This window comes from Cupressus sempervirens, chromosome 6 (assembly GCF_028749045.1).
Source record: "Cupressus sempervirens isolate cs-2001-9-10 chromosome 6, ASM2874904v1, whole genome shotgun sequence".
Classification (NCBI taxonomy): domain Eukaryota; kingdom Viridiplantae; phylum Streptophyta; class Pinopsida; order Cupressales; family Cupressaceae; genus Cupressus; species Cupressus sempervirens.
Genome location: NC_143123.1, coordinates 311,302,075 through 311,329,684, shown reverse-complemented (window position 1 = coordinate 311,329,684; position 27,610 = coordinate 311,302,075). Strand labels below are relative to the sequence as shown.

Genomic DNA, 27,610 nt, shown 5'->3' with positions numbered 1-27,610 from the left:
GTTTTCCTCTGAAATATTCTAATTTAACCTTGGCAAGAGATTTGGTAAGAACATCCGCTATTTTCTCATTTGTACTTATGTAATCTAGTTTGATTACATCTTTGTTACATCCCAAATTTTGACCTAATTTTAAATTTATTCATAGCCGTTAGACTGAATGGATTTTTTTTTCATAATCATGTGAAGTAGGTAGTTATTTATATCCGTTGTATTAACTATTTATGAAGAGGGTTGTTATCCATTATTTGTCATGTGATGTTTAGTAGTTGCTTGATTTTGGAATTATGGTTAATAATTAAATTCTTTTAAATGTTAACATGAAAATTATTATGGAACTTGTTATTATTGTGAAAATATTGCATGGGTTATTGTCGGAGAAGATGAAGGGGGAAGCATTGCTAAAAGGGATCAATAGAATGAGATACTAGCTTAGTCCAATCATTAGATTGACAAGTATGACCTTAAATTGCCTTGGCAAGGACCTAGCGAATTCAACTTCAGGATACAATTGAAGGACCCGCATGACTTATTAAATAAACATTTTAATACATAAAATAATTTAATTAAAATATAATACGTACTTCAAGAGATTTTGATTGATCTTTCTACCACATAATTATTGTTAATACCTATGTACATAAACAGATATAAGAATAAAGTGAACCATAATATTATTAATTCTTTTATAATAATATGATGTCACCTCACAATCATATCTACACGTATGTAGATAGATATAAATCATAATTATTTTCGATTTATAACCTTGAAATCTTTTTCCATCCTTATTTCATTCTTTTTGCTAGAAAACTGAATGACACTTGGCATATATAATTGGCGTTCAAGAGCCAGGGCTCTTCCTCTTACGTTACGGCTTCTTGGAAGCCAAAGAGTCCTTTAATCTTTAATATATCATGAGGTCAAGAGAGATGGAGGACATAGAAAATCTCATTCCCGACTTCCTTACTGTTCGCGACTTCCTTTCTCATTTCTGACTTCCATGTACCACCCGATACTCTACAAATACCATTCGAAATCTTGGCATCCATAGCATTGCCAATCTTTTTCTGCCTTGTAATAATCTTCTTTGCTGAAGACGTGATATATTTTGCACTGGATTTTGCGCTTGAAGATTATTCGTGGAAGGGTTGAATCATAGCGTCTAGTTAGACTCCTATCTTTCCAGACTGTATCGGATTATGTAATCAATCATGTTCCAAGTATTGATGTATATTTCTTCATCAATTGTTGCTGATTTCTGATTACCATAACAATAAAATTGTAGTTATATTCATCTTAAGTATCATCAGTTAGAACCTCTTTGGGAAAGAGTTATTTATGATGTTTTCATTTTTTAAATAAGCCACTGGAAATCAGAATCAAATGATATTTCTGCAATTCCTAAAGAACATATTCTTTCAAATCACAGATTGTGATAAGTTGGAAATATATATTATTCATGATTGAATTGAGAATCAACGGACAGAGCCGATTGCTTTGAAAATTCGAGTAGCTAGGGCTCACTGGCTGTATAGCCTTGGAAAAGGTGAAGAGGTGAGATGGAATCTGCATTGACATGGAAATAAATTCAGATATGATACAATAAATCTAAATAAATTATTTAATAGCTCATGCTCGTTCATATTGTTGTTCCCCTATTGTCAAGTCGAGCGGCGGTGATCAGGTCGATGAACCCATCTAAAAATCTTGGGAAGGTCATTTAAAGGCATGTTTTCCATCTCTGATCACTTAATGTCAGTGGAGCCAGTTATTTAAACATGTTCGTCCATAACTGTGCAGACATTCTAAACACCAGAATGCTCAGGTGGCTGGACCAAACGTATCCCAAGCTCAATCCCGAGGTAGGGAGGGCCTTTCTAATTCAATAGATTGTGTGGGGATAAGTATGGTCCGAGGTTGGGAGGTTAAGCCTAAGTCAATGCTTCTCCTCTTAGTGAAAGCCGAGGCTTGCACAACTAACCAAAGAGTCAACAGATATTACTTGCATGTTCTTTTTCTTTTCATGTTAAGCATTTACTTGTATGTAGGAAAAGATAGTTAATCGTTGAATCAATTATTACAGTTATTTCAGTTAATTGATACAATTATTTTAGTTAATCGTTATTATAGTTATTTCTGATGATCAATATTACAGTTATTTTAGTTAATCGTTATTTTAGTTATTTCTGATGATTAGTTAATCGTTATTATAGTTATTTCTGTTAATCATTATTTAAATTATTTCAATTAACCATTGAAAGCAGTTAATATCTTATGAAAAGGAATTCAGTTATTTGTTGGGGAAAACTCTCTAATGGTCGTCCTATTTTGTTATGTAAAACCGTTTGTTACATATTGTATCAGAGCATTATGTTTGACATTGAACTTAGGGCACACTACTTCCTAGTAAACCTGAAAGTTCTTAGAATAAATGTACAGGATGCAAGTATGCAAAACACCTCGCAAGAAGGCACGACATCCCATCTTCTTGTACTTAATTAAAATCATGCCAAACTTCGACTACACGTGCTGCTTCATGCCCCAAGACAATGAAACTCTGAACTAGGCTTTGCAACAAATGAAGAAGGAAAGAGTCAGGTGGACTCCTGCTAGTAAAGCAACATATAGAAACAAACTAATTTAAAACTAGAACGCTCATCAGGGCAACTCTTTTTTGCATTTCCACAGATCCTAGATGGTGTGGGATATGTACAAATCTGTCTCAGAACTGAATGCTGAGGAACAAAATTTAGATTCCATAATGTAAACATCCTCAGTAGAGGAAATTTTTGTAAATAAGGCTTCCATGAATTCAGCAGCAATAGTATTAAAGTTAATTAAATAAATTGGTTTATTTGTGTGTTATATTCACTCGCAAATTCTTTTAATATGTTGTAGGCCTGCTTAAAAATTTATATATACAATAAATTGACACAATTTTTTTGTAAATTTCTAGGTTAAACCGGTAAACAAACAAAATGAGCAATGATGAGAACGTTGCAGGTCATGACATGGTCCATGAAAACACACAATCATCCACTGATTTATTACTTCAAATTTTGCAAGAAACGAAATTGAAGTTGGATAATATGGAAAAAAGAATGAATGAGATGGTAGACCAAATGGGGCAGAACCAAAAGGAAATGCAATCCTCGCCTCCTCTCAGATCAAAGACAGAAGTTTCTGAACACAACAAGAGAACCTCACAAGCTTCACCCACTCAAATTGAAAAACAAAAGAAACTAGAAATAGTAAGTGATCTGTCCGCAGATATTAAGAAGATCAAACCACCCAAATTTGCTAGTTCTAAATCCAAAGAGGATGCAAAGGCCTGATCAACCGAAATGGAACAATACTTTGAAATTAGGAACTTTTCAAAAACCTCAAATACGGTTTGGGGAATATACCACTTTACTGGAGAAGTTGCTACATGTGTTAAAGTTTTTAGCTACGATAGAGATCTTTATCTCTGGATGTTATTACCGTTATTATTATCTTCAGCTGAAAAGGACATTTAAGTTTAATTTGTAATATTAAATGTATATGACATGTGTCATTCTCATGCATTGAGGCATGAATATTTGAAGAGTTATTATTAATTATAGGAGTTATAAGAATCTCAAGAGACCTTTCAGTTATAATGTGAAGAGCCTCTCCGATTATTATATATTTGCATTAAGCAAAAGACATTGTACACTTGCACTTATATTATCAATAAAGATATATATTTTTGTTGTGTGGCTGGGTTTTTCCCTCCATTCTAAAAGGGTTTTCCTAGGATATTTCTGGTGTTCCTTGTTTTAGTTTTGTCTTCTTTTATTGCTGGTTATCTTTATGGATTTCTGAGCTATAGATTTAACATGGTATCAGAGCCAGATTAGATAACATCATATTTATGAGTGTTTCCTATTTTTTAATTTCAAGATGCTTTGTGCATGTTTGTTTTTGGTATAGTTGAGATAGAGTCTTCAGATCGATTATGCTTGCCTGCATTAGATTTTGTATGTTCTGTTGGTTGGTTGCTTCTTTTACCACATCGGTGCCAGATTTTTTATTTTATTTTAGGTTCAATGGGAACTTCATGATGTGTGCTCACATTCAGTAGAATCGATGAACTTCAAGATGTGCGCTCACCTTCAACAGTATCGATGACTGGACTTCCAGTTCAGCCTTTGTTAAGTTTCCTTTGTCGCTTTTCTATCTGGTCTCCTTCTTTGCCATATTTTTATGTGTTATCATTCTTATGCTGAGGATTATCGACTTCTTCTCTTTATCATGCCATGTGACTATGAGTGATATTCTGCTGGAGTTATCAATTCCACTCTACTGAAAATCACTTATTTGATCGGTTGTGTATCTTGTAAGATTCCTCTTTTATTTATTTGTCTTCCAGCTGAGAGTATTATGTCATGTCATTGTTTTCATCATTTATTTGCCCATGTCATGTGTGTCGGTTTTATATTTCCTATGCATGATGTGTTTCACCAAGGATCATGACTTGTGTTGTCATTATTTATTTTTTGTCACGTCAATTCTAGGCATCATCGGTTTCATTCTAAGACTTTGCTGTTTCAATTTCTTTTATGTCTTGGCATCATTCACATGTCGAGTGATATCATGTGCATCGTGCAAGATCACTCCTCCATTATTGCTTGCTTCAGCGTTCATATTCTCTTTGAATATTTGCGATGGTTCCCACCTTTACGTAAAATGAGGCTTGGATTATTGGGTCATAATCTCCATTCAGTGGAGATGGCAGTAAATATTCTGAAGGTTTCGATTGTCAAGGAGGATGTGAGTGTAGGGGGGACGGTAGTAGGTGCTAAAATTGCATAAGATGAGATCCTCTTTGTTCACCTCCCTTCTTTTATTTGCAATATTTTTATATAGTGATTATGTGCAGTTCACGTTTTTGTTAATGCTATTTTGGTTATGATGAAGCAATAGTTCAATAGGTTAACTTGGCGCTTTTCCTGGATGAAGCTATATTAAACTGATTTCTCTCTCCCAGAATTTGAAAATTATCATATTTGAACAGGAAGAACTGGAAGTGAAGGGAAAACACAGAGGCTTGTTTGTGGTTTGGTTCTATATCAAGATATGAGTGTATATGGCAGTGATAGCTAGGAACCTAATGCTTATTGCAGGAAGTGGAAGTTATTTGTCAGGTATTGCATATGAATTGTAGGATAGCTGAGCCATGAAGGCTATTCATCTCTAGCTTGTCATTTTGATGCTGTGGGTGTAACGACAATAGGTTTGACTCCAGTTGTCCTACAATTTTAGGCCGACAGTTGTTTTTAAGTTTGTTGTAAAGGTTTCAATTTCTTTATCTTTACCTCTTGATATCGTCTGCCATTTTATTTATTCTTGGCGTCTTTCAAAGTTGTCATGACTGGTATTGTCATTTCTTTAGTGTCTTGCCACTATGAGTGGTGTTTGAAATTTATAATTGACGTTTGGATACAATTTGTATTTCTTTGCTTCATATTGGCTGGCTTTTGCATTTTCTTCAATATGTCATGGAGCAAATCTTTAGATGTTACGGTGGTTGTATTCCCCATCCGTAATAGGCAAGAGATCAAAGGCATTTAATAGAGATTCAATATAGAGAAGAATACAAAATTAATCAGTTCTGTGGTAAAAATAAAAAATTGGCCTGACTTCTGAATATTCAGAATCTCGTTAGAGCTATTTTCATCTTTAGTATTGAAAGAGATTCTCAAGACGAATGAATGTATAGCATTTATTGTTTGGTAGTTAGTGGAGTGCCAAGGAAAAGGCCCAATAACAAAATTGAGAACGATTGTTGTTCAAGGAATCAAAGCTATTTTGCATGTCACTGGTCTTCTGACATGTAACAGTAATTTGGCGATCTTCTTGCAACATACGTATGGAATCAATGAAGAGAAGAGACAAACCTTTGCAAGCATCTCAAAGCGGCTATTCAGCTCATAGTTGTGAACATGGTGGCATACAAGTAGCTCAAACAATGTCAGCCTTCTTGAAAAGGAGAGCACCATGGTTATTTTCTATTGGCATCTACTCCTTTGTTTCCAGATGTAACGTAGCTGCATGATTCTGCGATGGTGCTGGTTTGCATTATTTATGTATTTTGCATGCTGAGATTCTTCTCAAGGAAGATTAGCAAAAGATACAAGTAACTCATTTTGAATATAGAGCATAAACTGGTATATGCATTTTTAATGGGTTTATCTCTCTTGATTGTAGGACTAGGATGTGACAACAAAGGCTATAGACCTTGCTTAATTAAGAGAAAGATCTTAGCTTCAGAGGGAGGCTCCATAATTAAGAGGGAGTGCTTATAGAATCCTCTTCATTATCATATATGCTTGTAATGCTTGTAAAATTTGAGACTTAAATGGAACTAAGTCTTGTTATGCCTATTTCTATTCTTGTGTGAATAAATGAGATTGTAAGATCAGCTATGATAACTCTTTTACTATGCCATAGTGAACATCATGTTGAGAGATTCCATGATGTCATCACGTTGAGAGATTCTGTGATGGGAGTTGGATGTCATGTTGAGAGATTCCATGACAGTTCACGTTGAGAGAGTCCGTGAACAAAGGCTTAGCTATGAGTCTTGCAAATCTTTTTATGTTGAGTGATTCCATGAATATGATTGAGTGTTATAGGTTTTCATGTTGAGTGATTCCATGAATATGATTGATTGTTACAGGTTTTCATGTTGAGTGATTCCATGAATATAATTAATTGTTACAAGTTTTCATGTTGAGTGATTCCATGAATATGATTGATTGTTTCATGCTTTCATAGGATATATGGAATGAGAATTTATCATTGACATTTTTTGTTGTAGCTTTTTAGCTAAAGATCTCTCTCTTGCTAAGAGGGAGTGTTAAAGTTTGTAGGTACGATAGAGATCTTTATCTCTGGACATTATTACCGTTATTATTATCTTCAGCTGAAAAAGACACTTAAGTTTAACTTGTAATATTAAATGTATATGACATGTGTCATTCTCATGCATTGAGGCATGAATATTTGAAGAGTTATTATTAATTATAGGAGTTATAAGAATCTCAAGAGACCTTTCAATTATAATGTGAAGAGTCTCTCCGATTGTTATATATTTGCATTAAGCAAAAGACATTGTACACTTGAACTTTTATTATCAATAAAGATATATTTTTGTTGTGTGGCTGGGTTTTTCCCTTCATTCTAGAAGGGTTTTCCCAGGATATTTCTGGTGTTCTTTGTTTCAGTTTTGTCTTCTTTTATTGCTGGTTATCTTTATGGATTTCTGGGCTGTAGATTTAACAACATGGTGGGGAAACACCAAGGTTGAGCAAAACATTAAAACCACTGAAATTACTTGGAAAAAATTTGTAACCATTTTTAGGAATCGTTGGTTACCTCAAACCTTTTATGACAAAAAATTGTTGGATTTTCAAAACCTTTACTGTACACAAATTCTGGGAGAAATTTACCCGATTACTGAAATATGTACCACCATATTAACAAGATAGAAATCTGAAAGTGAGAAACTTTATCAAGGGTTTGAATAATAGAATAGGAGTAGTTGATGTTCTCACTCCTCGAACCATGGAAGAAGCTTTACAGAAGGTTGTTCGACAGGAATATAAAATCAAGAGAGATGACTCTATTCGGGATAATAAGAGAAAAACAAATTGGAATAAAGAAAGTACAGATACTAGATCTCAAAAGAAATAGTTTAAGGATTATAAGTTTAGCAAGCCAGAATCAAAAAGGAATGGAGTCAAGAATTTTAAAAGTAATTTTAATATAGGTAAGAATAATAAGAGCAATGAAAAGAAAGGGCCACCTTCATGTTGTTACAATTGTGGGAGAGATCACTATGCTAATAAATGCCCCATCAAGCCCAACACCAATCAGCCGCACCGACCACCCCTTCCACAATAGCAACATGTTTATCAGAAAAGGACCCATGCAGCCCTTGACAATAGACAAGCAAAACAACAAACAGACCCAATCGAAACTTCGGGTAAGATCTACGGGATTCTTGTCTCTATTTTAATTGATACTGGAGTTTTTGAATGTTTTATATCGCCTAAATTATTAATTAGATTTCCAAAGAGATCTAGTTTTATGGCAAAACTATGGATAGTTGAGTATGCAAACCAGTCAGGCTAAGGTAGAGCAGTGTCTGTTTGAGGCTCGGGTTGATTTTCCAAATTTCTCCACTGAATTGAATCTGTATGTAGCACCTCTTGGGTCTTACAACATTATTATAGGCATTAATTGGCACAGTGAGCATAAGGCCAAGGTGGATTGTCTTGCTAACACTGTAGATTGTTTGGATGACCAAGGCAAAGCTGCAAGCATTCTATGGATTAAACATGAAATTAAATCAAAAGAAATATCTACCATGCAACTTAAGAAATGTGGAAGAAAAGGTTGCGAGATTTTTGTAGTAAGAGTTGAAGATATGAGAAATCCTATAAACACCACATATGGAGATGACTACATTTTTTAAGATGGGGAAATTAGTGAAAAATTAAAGGAATGTTTTTTGAAGAAAAATATCCCTACCTAAAGAACTATCAGGATGTGTTTCTCGAAGAACTTCTCGGTCTACTTCCATCCTGAGTCTTTGATTTTATCATAGATTTATTACCAGGAGCAGAACCCATTTGTGGGGCACCATATCGAATGACCACCACAGAATTAATGGAGTTGCAAATACAATTACAAGATATGGTAAACAAGAAGCTGACTCGGCCTAGTGTATCACCATGGAGAGCCCTAGTATTGTTTGTTAGGAAGGACAAAACTATGACATTATTCATAGATTACAGAATGCTCAATAAGGTTACTATCAAGAACAAGTATTCACTTTCTAGAATTGACGACCTCTTTGATCAAATGAAAGGAGCTACAATATTTTCAAAGATTGATTTGAGGTCAGGATATCACCAACTTCGTATTAAGGACGAAGACATTCACAAAACTGCATTCAAAACTAGGTATGGGCATTATGAATTCACAGTGCTACCTTTCGAGTTAACCAATGCTCCAACAGCTTTTATGAACTTAATGAATAGTATATTTCAAGATTGCCTAGATAAGTTTGTACAAGTCTTTATAGATGATACCCTAATCTATTCAAAGAACGAGGAAGAACATCAAGAACATTTGGAAAAAGTCTTACAAAGGTTAAGAGAACATAAATTATATGGAAAATTATCTAAGTGCGCTTTCTATCAAAAGAAAATTTAGTATTTAGGACATATTATATCAGCTCAGGAAATAGTTGTAGATCCGTCAAAAATCAAAGCTATTAAGGAATGGCCTATATCTAAAAATGTGATAGAAGCCAGAAGTTTCATGGGATTGGCATGATTCTATAGGAAGTTTGTTAGAATTTTCTCCAAGATAGCCTACCCTATTACATTGCTTCAGAGAAAGAGAAGGAAATTTGTATGGACTGAAAAATGTCAATCAACTTTTGAATGCTTGAAGGAAAAGTTAACTACAACACCTATACTAAAAGTTCCTGATCCACAAAAGAAATTTGTTGTTATAATTGATGCATCGGGAGGAGTAGGAGGTGTGCTAATGCAGGATGAGTAGGTAATTGCATACAAATCTAGGAAATTGAAGAATTACGAGCAGAATTACGCCCTCATGATCTGGAATTAGCAGCTATTATTCACGCTCTTCAAATGTGGAGACATTACTTGATAGGAAAACCTTTTGATTTATGATCCGACCACCATGGCTTAAAATATATTTTTACTCAACCTAATGCTAGACAAAGGAGATGGTTGGAATTTCTAGTAGATTATGAATTTGACATAAATTACATCAAGGGCAAGGAAAACAAAGTGGCAGATGCCTTAAGTAGGAGACACATTTTTGCTGACTACCATAAATTTCAGATTAAAAGACCAGATTTTGCAGCATGTAGAGCATGATGAATTTTATGTGGAGATTAGCGTAGCTCTCATCAGAGACCCACAAGATCCCAAGTATTCATAAGTTAGGGTGGTAGAGGTGGATTATTAAGATATCATGACAGGATTTATATCCCTAACAAAACTAAACTTCGGAGAATGATCCTAGAATAATCTCATTCAGCTCCATATTCAGGACACCCTAGAGTAACTAAAATTTTTTCAAATATAAAACCTCTATATTTTTGGAAAGGAATGAGAAGAGAGATAAAAAAATTTGTGGCAGGATGCTAGGAATACCAAAGAGTAAAAGCAGAACATCGATACCCGGCCGGTCTTTTGCACCCAAATGAGGCACCAAAATGGAAATCGCAGATAATCTCCATGGATTTTGTACAAGGATTACCTATGACACATAATAGACATAACACCATTCTAGTAGTAGTAGATAGATTGACAAAAGTTGCTCACTTTATACTAGGAAATCTAACCGATGGAGCATCGGAAATCGCTCATAAATTCATAAAGGAAATTTTCAGATTACGTGGAGTTCTAGAGAAAAAATCTCAGATGGGGATGCTAGGATAACTTTCAGATTCTGGGAAACCTTATTTTCAGCATTAGGGACTAAACTAAATATTAGTTCATCTTATCATGCCGAGACAGATGGTCAAACAAAAAGAGTAAACTAGGTACTAGAAGATCTTTTGAGAGTTTACTGTATGGATCGGCAACACTAGTGGGCAACATATTTACCCTTGGTAGAATTTGCTTAGAACAATTCCTATCAATCCACCATTAAGATTGCCCCTTTTGAGGCTCTATAATGCTGCAAATGTAGAATTCATGTGGGCTAGAATCGATTGGAAGATAGAATCATTGTTGGACCTGAAATGCTTAAGGAAATGGAAGAGCAGATAATCCAAATTTGTCAGAGATTGAAAGAAGCCAATGACAAACAGAAAAGTTATATTCAAAAAGAAAACCTAGAGAGTTCTTAGTGGGAGAAAAGGTGCTATTAAGAGTAAAACTTTAGAAGAGTACTATCAAGTTTGGTAAGAATGCAATGTTAGCCCTAAGGTATGTGAGACCCTTTAAAGTATTGGAAGTTATGAACTCGGTAGCCTATAGAATTGCCCTACCACCAGCTCTTGCAAGGATGCATGACATCTTCCATGTGTCATACCTTAAGAAATACATTACTCATCATGATCATATAATTGATTGGAACCTATTATAGGTGCGAGAACCAGGGGTGGTGGAAATAGAACCACTTAGAATACTCGAGGTGCGTAAGCTACACTTACGAAATCAAGAGGTGACTCAATGCAAGGTCTAGTGGGATAAATATGCAGAAGATAGTGCCACTTGAGAAGATTATCACGAAATCTTTCAAAAATACCCTCATCTTTTCTCCAGGGCTAGAGCCTAAACCTTTGCTTTCTTCAAATAATCTAAATAGAGATTGTTTAAGTTTTGTTGTGATATTCATCGAGGACGATGAAAAATTTAAGGAGGGTATGTTACATCCCAAATTTTGACCTAATTTTAAATTTATTTATAGCCGTTAGGCTGAACGGATTTTTCTTTCATAATCATGCGAAGTAGCTAGTTATTTATATCCATTGTATTAACTGTTTAATGAAGACGATTGCTATCCATTATTTGTCATGTGATATTTAGCAGTTGTTTGATTTTGGAATTATGGTTAATAATTAAATTCTTTTAAATGTTAACATGAAAATTATCATGGAACTTGTTATTATCGTGGAAATATTGCATGAGTGATTGCAAGAGAAGATGAAGGGGAGAGCATTGCTAAACGGGATCAATGGAATGGGATACTAGCTTAGTCCAATCATCAGATTGACAGGTATGACCTTAAATTGCTTTGGCAAGGACCTAGCGACTTGAACTTCAAGATACAATTGAAGGACCTGCATGAGCTATTAAATAAACATTGTAAAACAAAATAATTTAATTAAAATATAATACGTACCTCAAAGGATTTTGATTGATCTTTCCACCACATAATTATTGTTAATACCTATGTACGTACATATAGATATAAGAATAAAGTGACACCATAATATTATTAATTCTTTTATAATAGTATGATGTCACCTCATAATCATGTCTACGTCTATGTAGATAGATATAAACCATAATTATTTTCGATTTATAACCTTTAAATCATTTTCTATCTTATTTCATTCTTTTTTCTAGAAAATCGAATGACAGTTGGCATATATAATTGGCGTCCAAGAGCCAAGACTCTTCCTCTTACATTATGGCTTCTTGGAAGCCAAAGAGTCCTTTAATCTTTAACATATCATGAGGTAGAGAGACGGAGGACATACAAAATCTCATTCCCGACTTCCTTACTCATTCGCGACTTCCTTTCTCATTCTTGACTTCCGTCTACCACTCGATACTTTTCATATCCCATTCGAAATCTCTGCATTCATAGCATTGCAAATCTTTTTCTGCCTTGTAATAATCTTCTTTGCTGAAGACGTGATATATTTTGCACTAGATTTTGCGCCTAAGAATTATTCGTGGAAGGGTTGAATCATAGCGCCTAGTTAGACTCCTATCTTTCTAGACTATATCAGGTTATGTAATCAATCATGTTCCAAGTATTGATGTATATTTCTTCATCAATTGTTATTGATTTTTGATTACCATAACAGGAAAAACTGTAGTTATATTCATCTTAAGTATCATTGGTTCGAACCTCTTTGGGAAAGAGTTATTTATGATGTTATCATGATTTAAATATGCCACTGGAAATCAAAATCAAATGATATTAATGCAAGTCCTAAAGAACATATTCTTTCAAATCACAGATTGTGATAAATTGGAAACATATATTATTCATGATAGAATTGAGAATCAACGGATAGAGTCGATTGTTCTGAGAATCCGAGCACCTAGGACTCAGCGGCTGTAAAGCCTTGGAAAAGGTGAAGATGTGAGATGGAATTTGCATTGACATGGAATTAAAGACAAATATCATCCAATAAATCTGAATAAATTATTTAATAGCTCATGCTCGTCCATATTGTTATTCCCTTATTGTCAAGTTGAGCGGTGATAATCAGGTCAATGAACCCATCAAAAAACCTTGGCCAAGGTCGTTTAAAGACATATTTGCCATTTATGATCACTTGACGTCAGTGGAGCCAGTTATTCAGACATGTCCGTCTATAACTGTGCGGACATTCTAAACACCAGAATGCTTAGGTGTTTGTACTAAAAGTATCCCAAGCCCGATCCTGAGGTAGGGAAGGCCTTTCTAATTCAATAGATTGTGTGGGGATTGTAACAACCACTTTTCCCGTGTTTTAATTTACAACTAACATATCCAAGAATTACAGATATTACTTCATTTTCATAAGAAGATAGTTATGTCAATCATTTTAATGTGAATGAGATTTACGGTCAAAATCAGTTAAACAAAATTTCATGACTAAGAATTGAAAACACCATCGATGAATTTACTATGGAAACTAAAATCTACATACCATGGAATTCAAGTTCGAAATCAATCTAGGGATGCTTCTGCAACCACCCAGGTTAGTCCACAAATACCACTATAACATTATCAAATGACGACAACCATCCAATACCGCTATATCAAAATCAATTGAGGATTACCATTAGGGCATCACATACCACTGTATCATTTAGGGCTTTAGATACCACTGTATCATTTAGAGCATCAATTACCATTGGATCATTTAGGGCATTAAATACCACTGTATCATTTAGGGCTTTAGATACCACTGTATCATTTAGGGTTTCTGATACCACTGTATCATTCTTTTCCTTCCGATTTGCTAAATTGTGGTATTAATATAAGATTAGAAAATATGCTCATAATCATTATTCTTATATACGAAAAACTGAAATAACAATCCTATAGATATATTCCATATTTAGTTAGAAAATCAACTGATCTAACTGGTTGTTAATTATATTGACGATAAGAATTGCTTTCATTTTAAGAAATAACTGTAATGATGATACAACTCAATTGATTTTACCTTCTACTTGAATATACATTGTAAAAGTAAAATTACTTGTTTCCAACAAACGTTTGAATGCATAGCTTATCTTTGTCTGTTGCACTTCCGACAACTTGTGGAGAGGTGAAACATTGTTAGGGGCTTAACCACCCAACCTCGGACCATAACTTATCCCCACACAATCTCTAATGAGAAAGACCCTCCCTACTTGGAACAAACATGGAACATCTTGTCATCCATTGAGCATCCTGGTATCTAGTCACACCACTCGACTTGACAACAGGAGAATACAATAAACATGATCATGCATGAGCTATGAAATGATATTATTCCAGATTTAATGCATCATATCTAACTTTTTTTTCTATGTCATTACAGACTCTATCTCACCTGTTCACCTTTTCCATGACTATACAACCGGTGAATCCTAGGTGCTCAGATCTCAGAGCAATCAGCTCTATGTGTTGATTCTCAACTAATTCATGAATAATATATATATTCCAGCTTATCGCAATCTCTGATTTGAAAAAGATATTCGTAAAGATTGCAGAATTTATTATTTAATTCTAGTCTCCATTGGCATAATGATTTATGGATTCATTCAATGTTTTCTTGCCTTTCACTTGCCATGACAAAGTAAAATTTAAAAGAGGATAAAATTTGTAATATCAAACAAGATATCATCATGATAAATACTATTGCTTACTGCTATGAAAAGTAAAGGATTTTGAATGAAATTGCAGAAAATTCGATTGCTTAAGCACAATATCTCTTATGGACCGAAGCCGGAATGAACAAGGAAAAAGTGATAATAATATATGGAAGTCGGGTAAAACAGTTGCAATTGTTATGAAAGATACTCAACAAACTTGGGAAATATTTGATTACATAACCTGAGGCTTTTATGGAAAGAAAGGAAGTAGGAGCCCAGCTAGATGCTGTGATTCAGTCTCCCATAAATGTTCTTCAGGCGCTAATATCCAATGCATAAATGCATCAGGTTTTCTGCAATCAAGACTACTAAACAAAAACTTGGAATGCTGTGGCAGCAGTGATTCTCCAAATGGTTTTTGCAGGTTTTCAACGTATGAAGGAAAGTCAAAATAAAAGGGAGAGAGTTGGAATTGAGAGGAAGGCAGTCGGGGGCATGAAAAGAAATACCCCTGTCTCTAACTCACGTTTTCTATATCAAGAAAATGATGTGACTCCTTGGCTTCCATAACTTAAAGAATATTTGTCAAATAAAAATGCCAAGTGTTCAATCGGTTTCAAACAAGGAAAAGAATAAAAGATGGAAAAAGAGTTGGAAGGTTATAATTCGAAAATTATTATGATTTATATTTATATACGTATATGTAAATATATTGGTGAGGTGTCATCATTTTATTATAAGAAAATAATATGATGGTGTCACTTCATTTTTATATCTGTGTACACATAGATATGTATTATAATAATATGGTGAAAGATCATTTAAAATCTTTGGAGGTACGCATTATATTTTAAATTAATTTATTTTATGTTTTAAATTGTTTATTTAATAGATCATGCGGTTCCATCGATTGTATTTTGATGTTCAAGTCGCTAAGTCCTCAACCCATTTGCCCAGTGATGGTGATGCTCCTGTATCATTCTTTTCTGACAATGCTTCCACCCCTTCGATATGCTTCCTATAAGGAAATTCTTTGCAGTTAAATCATATTATCATAACAAGTTATAAATAATCATAACGGTTAACGACCCTTTCAATTCCATGAATTCGTGATAAATAATCAACTAGCATGTTATCTTCACATCAAATTATAACGACTAACCATCTTACCATTTTGTAGGATTATAACAAATTTAACTGTCAACTGACTTCATGTGAACCTCAACGGCTATATTTTAAATTAGGTCAAAAATTGGGATATAACATACCATTCTCCTTGTGTTTCATTGTCCTCGATGAACTTGAAATTGTAACGAACATTTTAAAGGAGTATTAAAAATTGTAATGTAACGTACCATTCCTCTTTGTGTTTCATCGTCCTCGATGATCTCTACAAATTAAACAGTAAACGAATATTCCAAATACAAGATGTATATATAGCTTCATGATATCATTTCTTTTCAAAATTGGATCAAAATCTAAATCATGATCAAAACTCAAGGTCCATTTTTACTTCAATGTTTCCAAAAAGATACTTGCATGATATCATAAAATTAACCACATACTCACCTGAGTTCACTTTGCTGTACTTGTGGCCATCTCAGCATCAATTGTGTTGATTCTATCTCATATTCCTATCATAATCATGTAGACACTCACCATATCATTAGTTCGATTCCATATTGATATCTTCATTTAAGAGAATTTTCAGAGTTCAATAACCAAGAGTAAGATAAGTATTCAAAATTGGAATTCCTCAGCTAGCAAGTTCTAGATCATAATTTAAGTCACTTGTACATACCATTTGGCATATGGCACTCAATAATGATTAGATCATCTTTGCAAACTTACCTAAAAAATAGTTAATAGATCCATGTTGTCCATTTATGTAATCTCCTCCTTCATGCCCATCTTATCACAATAACATTCCATTAGAATATTTATCTCATGATAGAATATACAGTTCATCTCCAAAACAATATACAATAGCTCAGTATGTAAAGTCAACATCACATGTGCATTATACATGTATAGTAGTGTGTCAAAGGGTAAAACCATGATATACTATGCAAGATCGTCATACATCTAATCAAGATCATAAGCATCTGAAAGAAATCATAAGATTCTTATCGAGTAGCTCATCATTCATTTGTAAATATTTGGAAGTTTATCTTTTCCATTTGTGTGACCTAGGCTTTCATGTCCATCTTGTCAGTGTAATTGTTTCAAGGAAAAATTTACATCTAAGCATTGATAGTTTCATTATGCAAATGTGTTTACTCCATACTAGAGCACAAAATGATCTTGTTGTTTAATCAACATCAGAAAGGATCATGGTTCACAGTTTTGTTTTCCTTCAATTCAAGTTCAAAAATAGATGATAAAATATTACTACCATTTCATATAAATAGGAATATAATTGCATAAAGTAAATGTTGGGAACATTCAATTGAAAAGAAATATTTAGCCGTCATCAGGATTTTCATAACATCTTATCAAGGTTATAGGAGCTGATTTGTATTGTGCAAGCCTCAACATTTGGACCCAATTTAATCTTCTCATTCTCTGCTGACCCTCCCTCTTGGGATAAGACACATTTACCATTTTGGTTCTGCCACCCAAGCATCCCAGTGTTAGAGTGTCCGCTTAGTAACAGTCAAAGTTGAGCATACACCTCCACCAACCCATCATTCTGTCAATTGGCACCACCAACGTCTTAGTGATCCAATTTAGGCAAGCATGCCTTTAATCTACCTTGGCCAAGGATTTAAATGGGCAAATGAACAACCCAATCACCACCGCTCGACTTGCCAATCATGTCATTTTTTTAGTTCTGTTTCATCTTTATGATATTGCAGTTTATCCATCTATCCATTTCATCTTAGACCTTCTTTGGCTATTTTGGATGATTTCTCAGTGTGATTTTTCTAGTTTTGATTGTAATATCTAGTTATGTAAAATAAATCTTTTTCAACATTACATTTTCAGTTTCTCAAGAACAGTGTTGGGCCCAAGATTTCAGCGTTAAACCCAACGCTCTGATACCATATGTAACAACCTCTTTTCCCGAGTCTTAGTTAACAACTAACATATCCAAGAATTACAGATATTACTTCATTTTCATATGAAAACAGTTATGTCAATCATGTTCATGTGAATGAGATTTACGGTTAAAATCAGATAAACAAAATTTCATAACTAAGAATTGAAAACACCATCAATGAATTTACTATGGAAATAAAAATCTACATACCATGGAATTCAAGATCAAAATCAATTTAGGGATGCTTCTGCAACCACCCAGGTTAGTCCACAAATACCACTATAATATTATCAAATGATGACTGCTATCCAATACCGCTATATCAAAATCAAATGATGATTACTATTAAATACTACTATATCAATTAGGGCATCACAGATCACTGTATCAATTAGGGCATTGATTACCATTGGATCATTTAGGGCATTAGATACCACTGTATCATTTAGGGCATTAGATACCACTGTATCATTTAGGGCTTCAGATACCACTTTATCATTTAGGGCATCAATTACCATTGGATCATTTAGGGCATCAGATACCACTGTATCATTCCTTCCCTTCAGATTTGCTAAATTGTGGCATTAACATAAGATTAAAAGATATGCTCATAATCATTATTTTTATATATGGAAAACTGAAATAACAATCCTATAGAGATATTTCATATTCAGTTAGAAGATCAACCGATCTAACTGGTTGTCAATTATATTGACGATAAGAATTGCTTTCATTTAAAAAAATAACTATAACGATTATACAACTCAATTAATCTTACCTTCTACTTGAATATACATCGTAAAAGTAAAATTACATGTTTCCAACAAACGTTTGAATGCATAGCTTATCTTTTTGTCTGTTGCACATTCGACAACTTGTGGAGAGGTGAAACATTGTCACTGGTTTAACCACCCAACCTCGGATCATAACTTATCCCCACATAATCTCTGATGAGAAAGGTCCTCTCTACCCGGAATAGACATGAAACATCTTGTCATCTACTAAGCATTCTAGTATCTAATTACACCACTCGTTTTGACAACATGAGAATACAATAAATACGATCATGCATGAGCTATTAAATGATATTATTCCAGATTTAATGTATCATATTTGATTTTTATTTCTATGTCATTGCAGACTTCATCTCACCTCTTCACCTTTTCCATGGCTATACAGCTGGTGAATCTTAGGTGCTCGTATCTTATAGCAATCGGCTTTGTTTGTTGATTCTCAACAAATTCATGAATAATATATATATATTCTGGCTTATCACAATCTGTGATTTGAAAATGATATTCTTAAAGATTGCAAAATTTATTATTTAATTCTAATCTCCATTGGCATAATGATTAATGGATTCATACTATGTTTTCTTGGCTTTTACTTGCCATGACAAAGTAAAATTTAAAAGAGGATCAAATCTATAATATCAAACAAGATGTCAAACAAAATATCATCATGATAAATACTGTTGCTTACTGCTATGAAAAGTAAAGAATCTCGAATGAAATTGCAGAAAATTTGATTGCTTAAGCAGAGTATCTCTTATGGATTGAAGCTGGAATGAACAAGGAAAAAGTGATAATAATATATGAAAGTCATGTTGGGCTAACCACCGGCCTTCCCCTTTGGGATTCGTGACATGGCTTAACCGCCTCCTGTGTGTTCTATAAGTCTAGTGGTTGGATCGGGCATTAACAGGTCAATCTTTTAGTGCAACGACAACTCTAGCTTGTAACAAGTGGTATCAGAGTTTGGTCATAGGTTCAAATCTCCTCGGGTAATGTTGAGGGGGGAATTGTTGGACTAACCGCTAGCCTTCCCTTCGGGATTCGTGACATGGCTTATCGACCTCTTGTGTGTTCTATAAGTCTAGTGGTTGTATCGGGCATTAACAGATCGATCTTTTGGTGCAACGTCAACTCTAGCTTGTAACAAGTCAGGTAAAACAGTTGCAATTGTCATGAAAGATACTAAGCAAACTTGGGAAAATATTTGATTACATAACTTGAGACTTTTATGGAAAGAAAGTTAGTAGGAGCCTAGTTGGCCGCTATGATTCAGCCTCCCACAAACGTTTTTTAGGCACCAATATCCAATGCATAAATGTATCACGTTTTTTGCAATCAAGACTGTAAAATAAAAACTTGGAATGCTATGGCAGCAGTGATTCTCCAAATGGTTTTTGCAGGTGTTTTGACTTATGAAGGAAAGTCGGAATAAAAGGGAGAGAGTCAGAATTGAGAGGAAGGCAGTCGGGTGCATGAAAAGAGATAACCCCCATCTCTCATTCAAGTTTTCTATATCAAGAAAATAATGTGACTCCTTGGCTTCTGTAACTTAAAGAATATTTGTCAAATAAAAACATCAAGTGTTCAATTGGTTTCAAACAAGGAAAAGAATAAAAGATGGAAAAAGAGTTGGAAGGTTATAATTCGAAAATTATTATGATTTATATTTATATACGTACATGTAAATATATTGGTGAGGTGGCATCATTTTATTATAAGAAAATAATATTATGGTGTCACTTCATTTTTATATCTATGTGTACGTACATAGATATGTATTATAATAATATGGTGAAAGATCATTTAAAATCTTTGGAGGTACGCATTATATTTTAAATTAATTTATTTTATGTTTTAAATTGTTTATTTAATAGCTCATGCGGTTTTATCGATTGTATCTTAATGTTCAAGTCGCTAGGTCTTCAATCCATTTGCCTAGTGATGGTGATGCTCCTGTGCCTAATTCTTTTCTGACAATGCTTCCACCCCTTCGATGTGCTTCCTACAAGGAAATTCTTCGCGATTAAATCATATTATCATAACAAGTTATAAATAATCATAACGGCTAACTGCCTTTTCAATTCCATGAATTCATGATAAATAATCAATTAGCATGTTATCTTCACATGAAATTATAGCGACTAACCATCTTACCATTTTGCAGGATTATAACAAATGTAACAGTCAACTGACTTCATGTGAACCTCAACGACTACATTTTAAATTAAGTCAAAAATTTGGATGTAACAGGGATAAGTATGGTCAGAGGTTGGGAGGTTAAGCCTAAGTTAATGCTTCTCTTACCGAAAGCCAAGGCTTGCACAATCGACGAAAGACTCATTGGATATTACTTGTATGTTCTTCTTTTCATGTTAAGCGTTTACTTGTATGTAGGAAAAGATAGTTAATCGTTGATCCAGTTATTACAGTTGATCATTGATACAGTTATTTCAATTAATCGTTATTATAGTTATTTCTGATGATCAATGTTACAGTTATTTCAATTAATTATTATTATAGTTATTTTTGATGATCAGTTAATCGTTATTATAGTTATTTCTGTTAATCGTTATTTAAACTATTTCAATTAACCATTAAAAGCAATTAATGTCCCATGAAAAGGAATTCAGTTATTTGTTGGGGAAAACTCTTTAACGATTGTCCTATTTTGTTATGGAAAACCGCTTGTTACAATCTCGATCTACCATATCCCTAATATAATGATATGGTATCTCAATATGCTTAGATCGATTGTGAAAAACTGGATTTGCCAAAAGCTTGATACAACCTTGATTATCGCAGTGGATGATAGTTGGCTTCAAGGGTTTCTTGAACAACCCAACTAGCAACTTCTACAACCATATTGCTGCTCTGGCTCCAATGGAAGAGGCTATATATTTTGCTTCAGTGGAACTTAATGCGACTGAAGATTGCTTCCTGCCAAACCAAGAAATCATTGCAGATCCAAGATTGAAACAACATCCTGTGGTACTGTTACGTTCAGTAGAGTTGCCTGCCCAATCAGAATCTGAGTATCGATGAAGATTGATTTCAACTTGATCATATTTGAGTCCCATACCAACTGAACCTCTTAGGTATCATAAGATGTGCTTAGCTGCCATAAGATGTATCTTCCTTGGTTCACACATGAATTAGCTTAGAGTATTAGTTGCATAATAGATATCAGAATGAGTATTAACCTAGTAGATTAGTGATCCAGTAATCTGCCTGTAGTAAGTAGGATTAGTAGGTTCAGATATAAATCCGTTATTCTTTAGTTTATGTAGATTAGCTTTCATAGGAGTAGTTACTGGTTTACAACCCATTATTCCATAGTTTAAATATCAACAGTGCATTTTCCTTGATTTAAGAAAATGTAGTTTTCCTTTTACCAAACTTCTAGGCCTAGGAGGTAATGAGGAAGTCCTAGGTCTTTCATATCGAATTTTGTTGTTACTTTGTATTTGCATTTAGCTATAAGATGCTCTTCACCTATTATTAGCAAGTCATCAATATATAATACAAGAATAATCATATCGTCTCCATTTATTTTGAAGTATATGTTAGGATCAACTTAATTCTTTGAATACTCTAATTTTGTGAGATAACTGTCTATACTTTCATACTGTGCCCTGGGTGCTTGTTGAAGGCCATATAGTGATTTCTTTAATTACATACATCAGAATTTTTGTCATGAGTGATGGATCCTTCTGGTTGGTCAATATATACTTGTTTAATTTCACTATTTAAGAATGTTGTTTTGACATCGATTTGATGTATCTTCCACCCTTTCGATGCTGCAATTGTTATAATAGTCCTAACATGTGTACCGGGTGAGTGGAGCAAATGTTTCTTTGAAATCAATTCCTTCCTTCTGTGAGAATCCGTGAGCTACAAATTTGACTTTGTATTTTTCAATTCTTCCGCCAAGTGCTTGCTTGATTTTGTATAGCCATTTAGAAGAGACAATTGATTTATTCTTCAATTTGGGTACAACATCCCACACACCATTTTTTAGTATTGATTGATATTCTTCTATCATTGCATCTTTCCAAGATTTTCTTGATAAGGCTTCTTCAACATCTGTAGGCTTTGTTTTGATGAGTTCAAAGGGTAGTGCTACATAGCATGATTGATTTCTTGTTCTCTTGTTTTCTCTGACTACTTCATTAGGTTCTATATGATTTTCTTCTATCATTTTTCTAGCCCAAAGCGGCCTCTTTTTATTGTTAGGATTTTCAGTATTCTCTGAATTTGGAATAATAGGTGTAATATGTTCAGAATCATTCTCCCTCTCATTCTCTACTAAAGGATTCTCATCTGGTTCAGTAGTAGGTTTTGAGTATAATATATGTGCTTATTGAATCTGAGTTAGATTACAGTCCAAAACAGTGATATAAAATATTTGTTTCCTGATATCAAACCAAATTGGATATGTATAGGCTGTATTATATTCTAAATAGTGTTTGTATCGCTGGTGAAGAAGAGAGCATTGTTGTGTATATATATATGTGTGTGTGTGTGTCTAGAAATCACAGATTCATATACTAAAAATATTGTGTACTTTACTTCTACTGAAGCTACACTTTAACATATACTGTGTTAAGGTTTTACGGTTCTGCAGTTGAATCATACAAAATTTCAATGCATGTGATAGAGAGGGTTTCTGCATTGGAATATGTATGCCAAATGGAGAGCGAAGATGAACTGTTCAGTGGATAGCAAAATAAAATGATATTTCTCTCCTTGCCTTTTGCAGTTGGAGGCCTCACATTTGAGGGAACAACTTTCAATGTGGCAAATGAATTGGTTAATTTTTTTAGTTTTGATCTTGTCAGTAACTGGAATTGTGATCCACTCAATATAATAAAAACAAGACTTATTGCCAATGGGAACTCTGCAAGTAAATATCAGAATTAGGAGATGTCATTGGTAAAAAAGTTTAAAAACATGGATTCATGGGATGAGGTTAAGAAAGAGATGGAGAAAAATGTAGCAAAGAATAATATTTCAATGCAAGAATCGTCATCCCAAATTACAGCATTGCACATATCAGAGTCAGACAAATGAAAGCTTGTGACATCAATTTCTACAAGAAAGTAATTAAACCTTCTGAGAAATCTATGTCAAAAGCAATTATAGAGGCATGCAAATCTGAATATTGGTGTCAAACCAAAATGACAGTTTTTGGGGAAATTGAGGAGGATGAATGTTTTAGCGATTATTGGAATAAAGTGCATCCATTTGTAGTATATCAATTAGGTAGTGGCAGTCAAAGACAGGATAACTCTGACTTTGACGAAGACATTCAAGGTACTTAGGATCCCGGGTCGACTGAGACTGGAAGAAATATTGTTAAACTTCAAATGAGTGATCCTATCAAACAAACGTATTCTAAAGGGGTAACTATGAGGCAAAACATGGATTATGCAGGTATAGGGCCCCTTGGTCCAAGAGGTGAAGGGCTTTGAATCCAATTGCAATACCAGATCCACTGCCACTTATTGGACTTTCTGATGAGATTGAAGATGATTCATCTAGAAAGGGAAAAATCCATTATACATCTGAAGGTCATCCCAATACAATACATGTTAAATCTTCAAACTAGTTGAAGTTGATCCCACTGGTAGTGGCACTGGTGAACCAAGTGCAAAAAAGCAAAAAGTTATGACAATTGCAATGACAACAATGTCTACAAAGATGTATGCATCAGTAGCTTCTAGACAAATCCCTAAAAATAGTCCAAAAACACCAGGATTTGGAACAGGTCATCTTCAGGTTGTTGGCAATCCTCAAAATACAATTGTAGGTGGAGTAACTAGAGTTGGATGAGCATACATCAATACAAGTGATAATTCACCTTTCAAACACTCAATTGTGTCAAGCAACCCAAATTTTCGTTTAAATGACTTTGCAACAAAATTTGGTCAGACAAACAAAATAAATAGGCAAGTTATGAAGAGGTTTAAAAGTGATGTAGTTTTTGAACATTAGGCATCTAACACTAACAGTATATTTCCAACATATAACCCAAACACGGAAATGATGAACTTTATGGTTGTTATGCCCCTAGCTAGAGATAATAGTCCACCAGAAAGTCCAATAAATCCTAATGATGTACAAGTTACCAATCTCCAACTGGATTTCTTGAATGTGAAAAATATTAGCAAAATTAGTATATCAAGAGACTAACAAAATGATCTACTTTACATTTTTGAAAGTGGAGAGGGAAAACAGAAGGCTACGAAGCAAATAGAAAAGTTACAGGCAGACATGGAAAATGTGAAGGCCAAGGAGAAAGCATCAAATAATAAGTTCAAAGCATTACAAAATAGGATAAAGAATTCTTCTTCACAGAGGCAATTGGGCAGCAAGAAAAGATGGATAAACAACTGAAAAAACTGACTAAAGAATTTGATGATAGAAAAAAGAAATTCGAAGACGAAAAAGCCTCTACTGCACAGTTGGTCAAGTTTATAGAGAATAGTGCACAAGTAAACAACAAATTGAAAAATGACCTTGACTCTACTGTTAAGGAAAATAATAATTTGAAGATTGAATTGGAGAATGAAAGGAAAAAGTACTCCTCTACTACAAATAGAATCAGTAATTTGAAGAAGGAATTGGAGAGTGAAAAGGAAAAAAAAGAGTCTACTGCAAGTACAATCCATAATTTGAAGAAGGAATTGGAGAATGAGAAGAAAAAAGAGGAGTCTATAACAAAGACAATCCATAATTTGAAGAAGGAATTGGAGAATAAGAAGAAAAATAGGAGATTACTTCAAAAACAATCCTTGATTTGAAGAAGGAATTGGAGAATAAGAAGAAAGAGGAGTCTAGTACAGACACAATCCATGATTTGAAGAAGGAATTGGAGAATGTGAAAAAAAAGAGGAGTCTACAACAAAGACAATCCTTGATTTGAAGAAGGAATTGGCAAATTTGAAGAAAGATGATAATGCAGGAGCATCTTGGGTTTGCTCGGTGACTACTTTGGAGTTCATGGGAGGAGGCTCAATAGTTGCTTCGGAGGGTGCTTGGATTGATACTTGGTTGAAGAAGGATTGGTGCTCAACATGCTCTGGGAGCTTGGCATGGTTTGGGAGCTCGGCATGGTCTATGGAGCTCGGCTTCGTTTGTTGCACTCGGCATGTTTTGGAACTCGACAATGCTTGTTGGAGCTCAGCGATGCCTGGTTTTACTGGTGCTTGGCTTGGTCTTGGTTTTTGTTGGTGTTGAGTTGTGTGTGAGCCGACTTTTGGCATTTAATTTATGTATGGCTATTCAATTTGTGTTGTGGCTGACTTGTGGCTCAACATATTTTTAATATGAGGGGTTTATTTTAATTTGTAATTACTAGGCCGACTTGTGGCTTAGTTGGGTATAAGTAGGGGGTCATGTGGAGTCTTTTAGGCATTCAGTCATAGAGTGATTCATTCATTTAGGAGGAGTGAGTTTGGAGAGTAGCTGAAAAACGAGTTTTCCTGAGTCTGTGGATAGAGCGTCAAATGTGAGGTAGTTTACAACAAGATTGTGGAGTTGTGAGTTTGGAGAAGAGCTAGTGGTTGCAGTTTAGAAAATAGGAGATTGCTTGGTAGCTTGCAAGCAAAAGTTGAGATCTTGGAGGTTTCTACTAGAGTGTGCATCTGGACTAGCTAGGGTTTGGATTGGATCTTAAGGGATCTTGCAGAATTGTTTCTATAATTGCTATTATATTTAGCCGTAATCGGGAAGGCCTTATAGCTTGACACATTGCATGTAATAGTTATTTTATTAATAAAGAGTCATGATTTGGTATTAGATTGTGTATCTTGTATTATGTTTCCGTTGTGTGGTTATTTGCTGGGGGCTAGGACATCTCCTTTGGGGATTTTCCTACCTTGCACTACGTCAGGTGGTATCAGAGCAAAGATTGTTCCTGAGTGTGTAGACAGATCGCCGAAGATGTGGCAGTTTGCACTAGGACTTGGGTTGGAGAAGTAGATCTGAGATGATCTTGATGTGGTGGTGGATTTTCTTTTTGGAGTCCTAGATCTCTTGGTTGCGAGGTGGCAGATCGTGGTTCTGACTTGCAATTGTAGAAGGCTTGTAGATGGATCGATGGATGCGAATATGGAAGACTAATCTTGTTGAGGCATGATGGTAGAGAGTTTGTGTATTGCAGATCCGTGGTCCTGGACTTGTGATGTGGTTCCTGATTGTTCATGCAAGGTGGCAGGTTGCGATTTGACTTGCAAACAATTTGGGTTTATCACAAGGAGTGTGGGATGGATTTGTTGCAAAGGGTTTACGAAGATCTTGGGAGATGGCTCTGATAGGATTGGACCTTGAGATGATTGTGAATCTCCATCATGTGGTGGAGAGGAGGTTTTCTGAGATGTCTGTTCGGTTTGAAGATAGCTTGGCTGATTAAGTTAAGGACGGGGTGAGGAAGGCATTTCGTGGATGTTTGTGGTGTTGAAGTCTACCAATCCGGAAGAGAGTTGTCTGACCGGTTAAGAGACTTGTTTGTGAGAAAAGATGGCATGGCAAGGTGGTGGAAGAGGTTGGTTTTGTTGATCAGTTTGTGGAGTCTGACACAGAACCTGTAGAGCAACTGGAGGTTGTTGCTGAGGATATTACTAACCTTGTTGATGTTGGGATGGAGGTTGGTTTTCATGATCAGTTGGTTGAGTCTGACATGGAGATTGCAGAGCACTTGGTCGTGGATGATCCGGTTGCTGTTGGTGAAGAGTTGTATGTTGTATGTTGCAGAGCATCTTGTTGTGAGCAATGAGATTGTTGGTGTTGTGAGTTTGGCATGTGTTGATGGAGATCTACATATTGTTGCTAATGTGGAGTTTGTTGTTGCTGGTGTGGATTCACTAGTTGTTGATGTGGATGATGATTTGATGTTGAAGCATTATGTTCAGTTTGTTCCTAGGAGTGAGCATGCTAATTGGATGATTGAGATGCTGGTGTTTGACAGAACGATGCAGATGTGGATGATGTGCAGATTGGTTTTCTTGTCCCTGTTGGAGTGGAAGCCTTTGGTGAAGATGAAGACGGTTGTTGATCTTTCTTTGGGCATCAAAGCGTGGGACACACTTTTCTATTTACTTGGGGAGTCTGATGCAGGAGCGTCTTGGGTTTTCTCGGTGACTACTTTGGAGTTCATGGGAGGAGGC

At 34.8% G+C, this 27,610-nt stretch overlaps 1 protein-coding gene across 4 annotated transcripts in view; it reads left to right on the top strand.

Moving 5' to 3' along the window:
- LOC149552444 (uncharacterized) overlaps positions 1-27,610 on the top strand; it is a 169,636-nt gene that overhangs the window by 122,629 nt on the left and 19,397 nt on the right. Inside the window, exon 6 of one of the 4 annotated variants that reach the window (XM_089788005.1) lies at positions 20,694-20,796. The exons of the other annotated variants lie outside the window; for them this stretch is intronic. Coding sequence (XP_089644131.1) covers positions 20,694-20,796 — 103 coding nt within the window. The remainder of the gene's footprint in view (positions 1-20,693; positions 20,797-27,610) is intronic. 4 annotated transcript variants of the gene reach the window in all.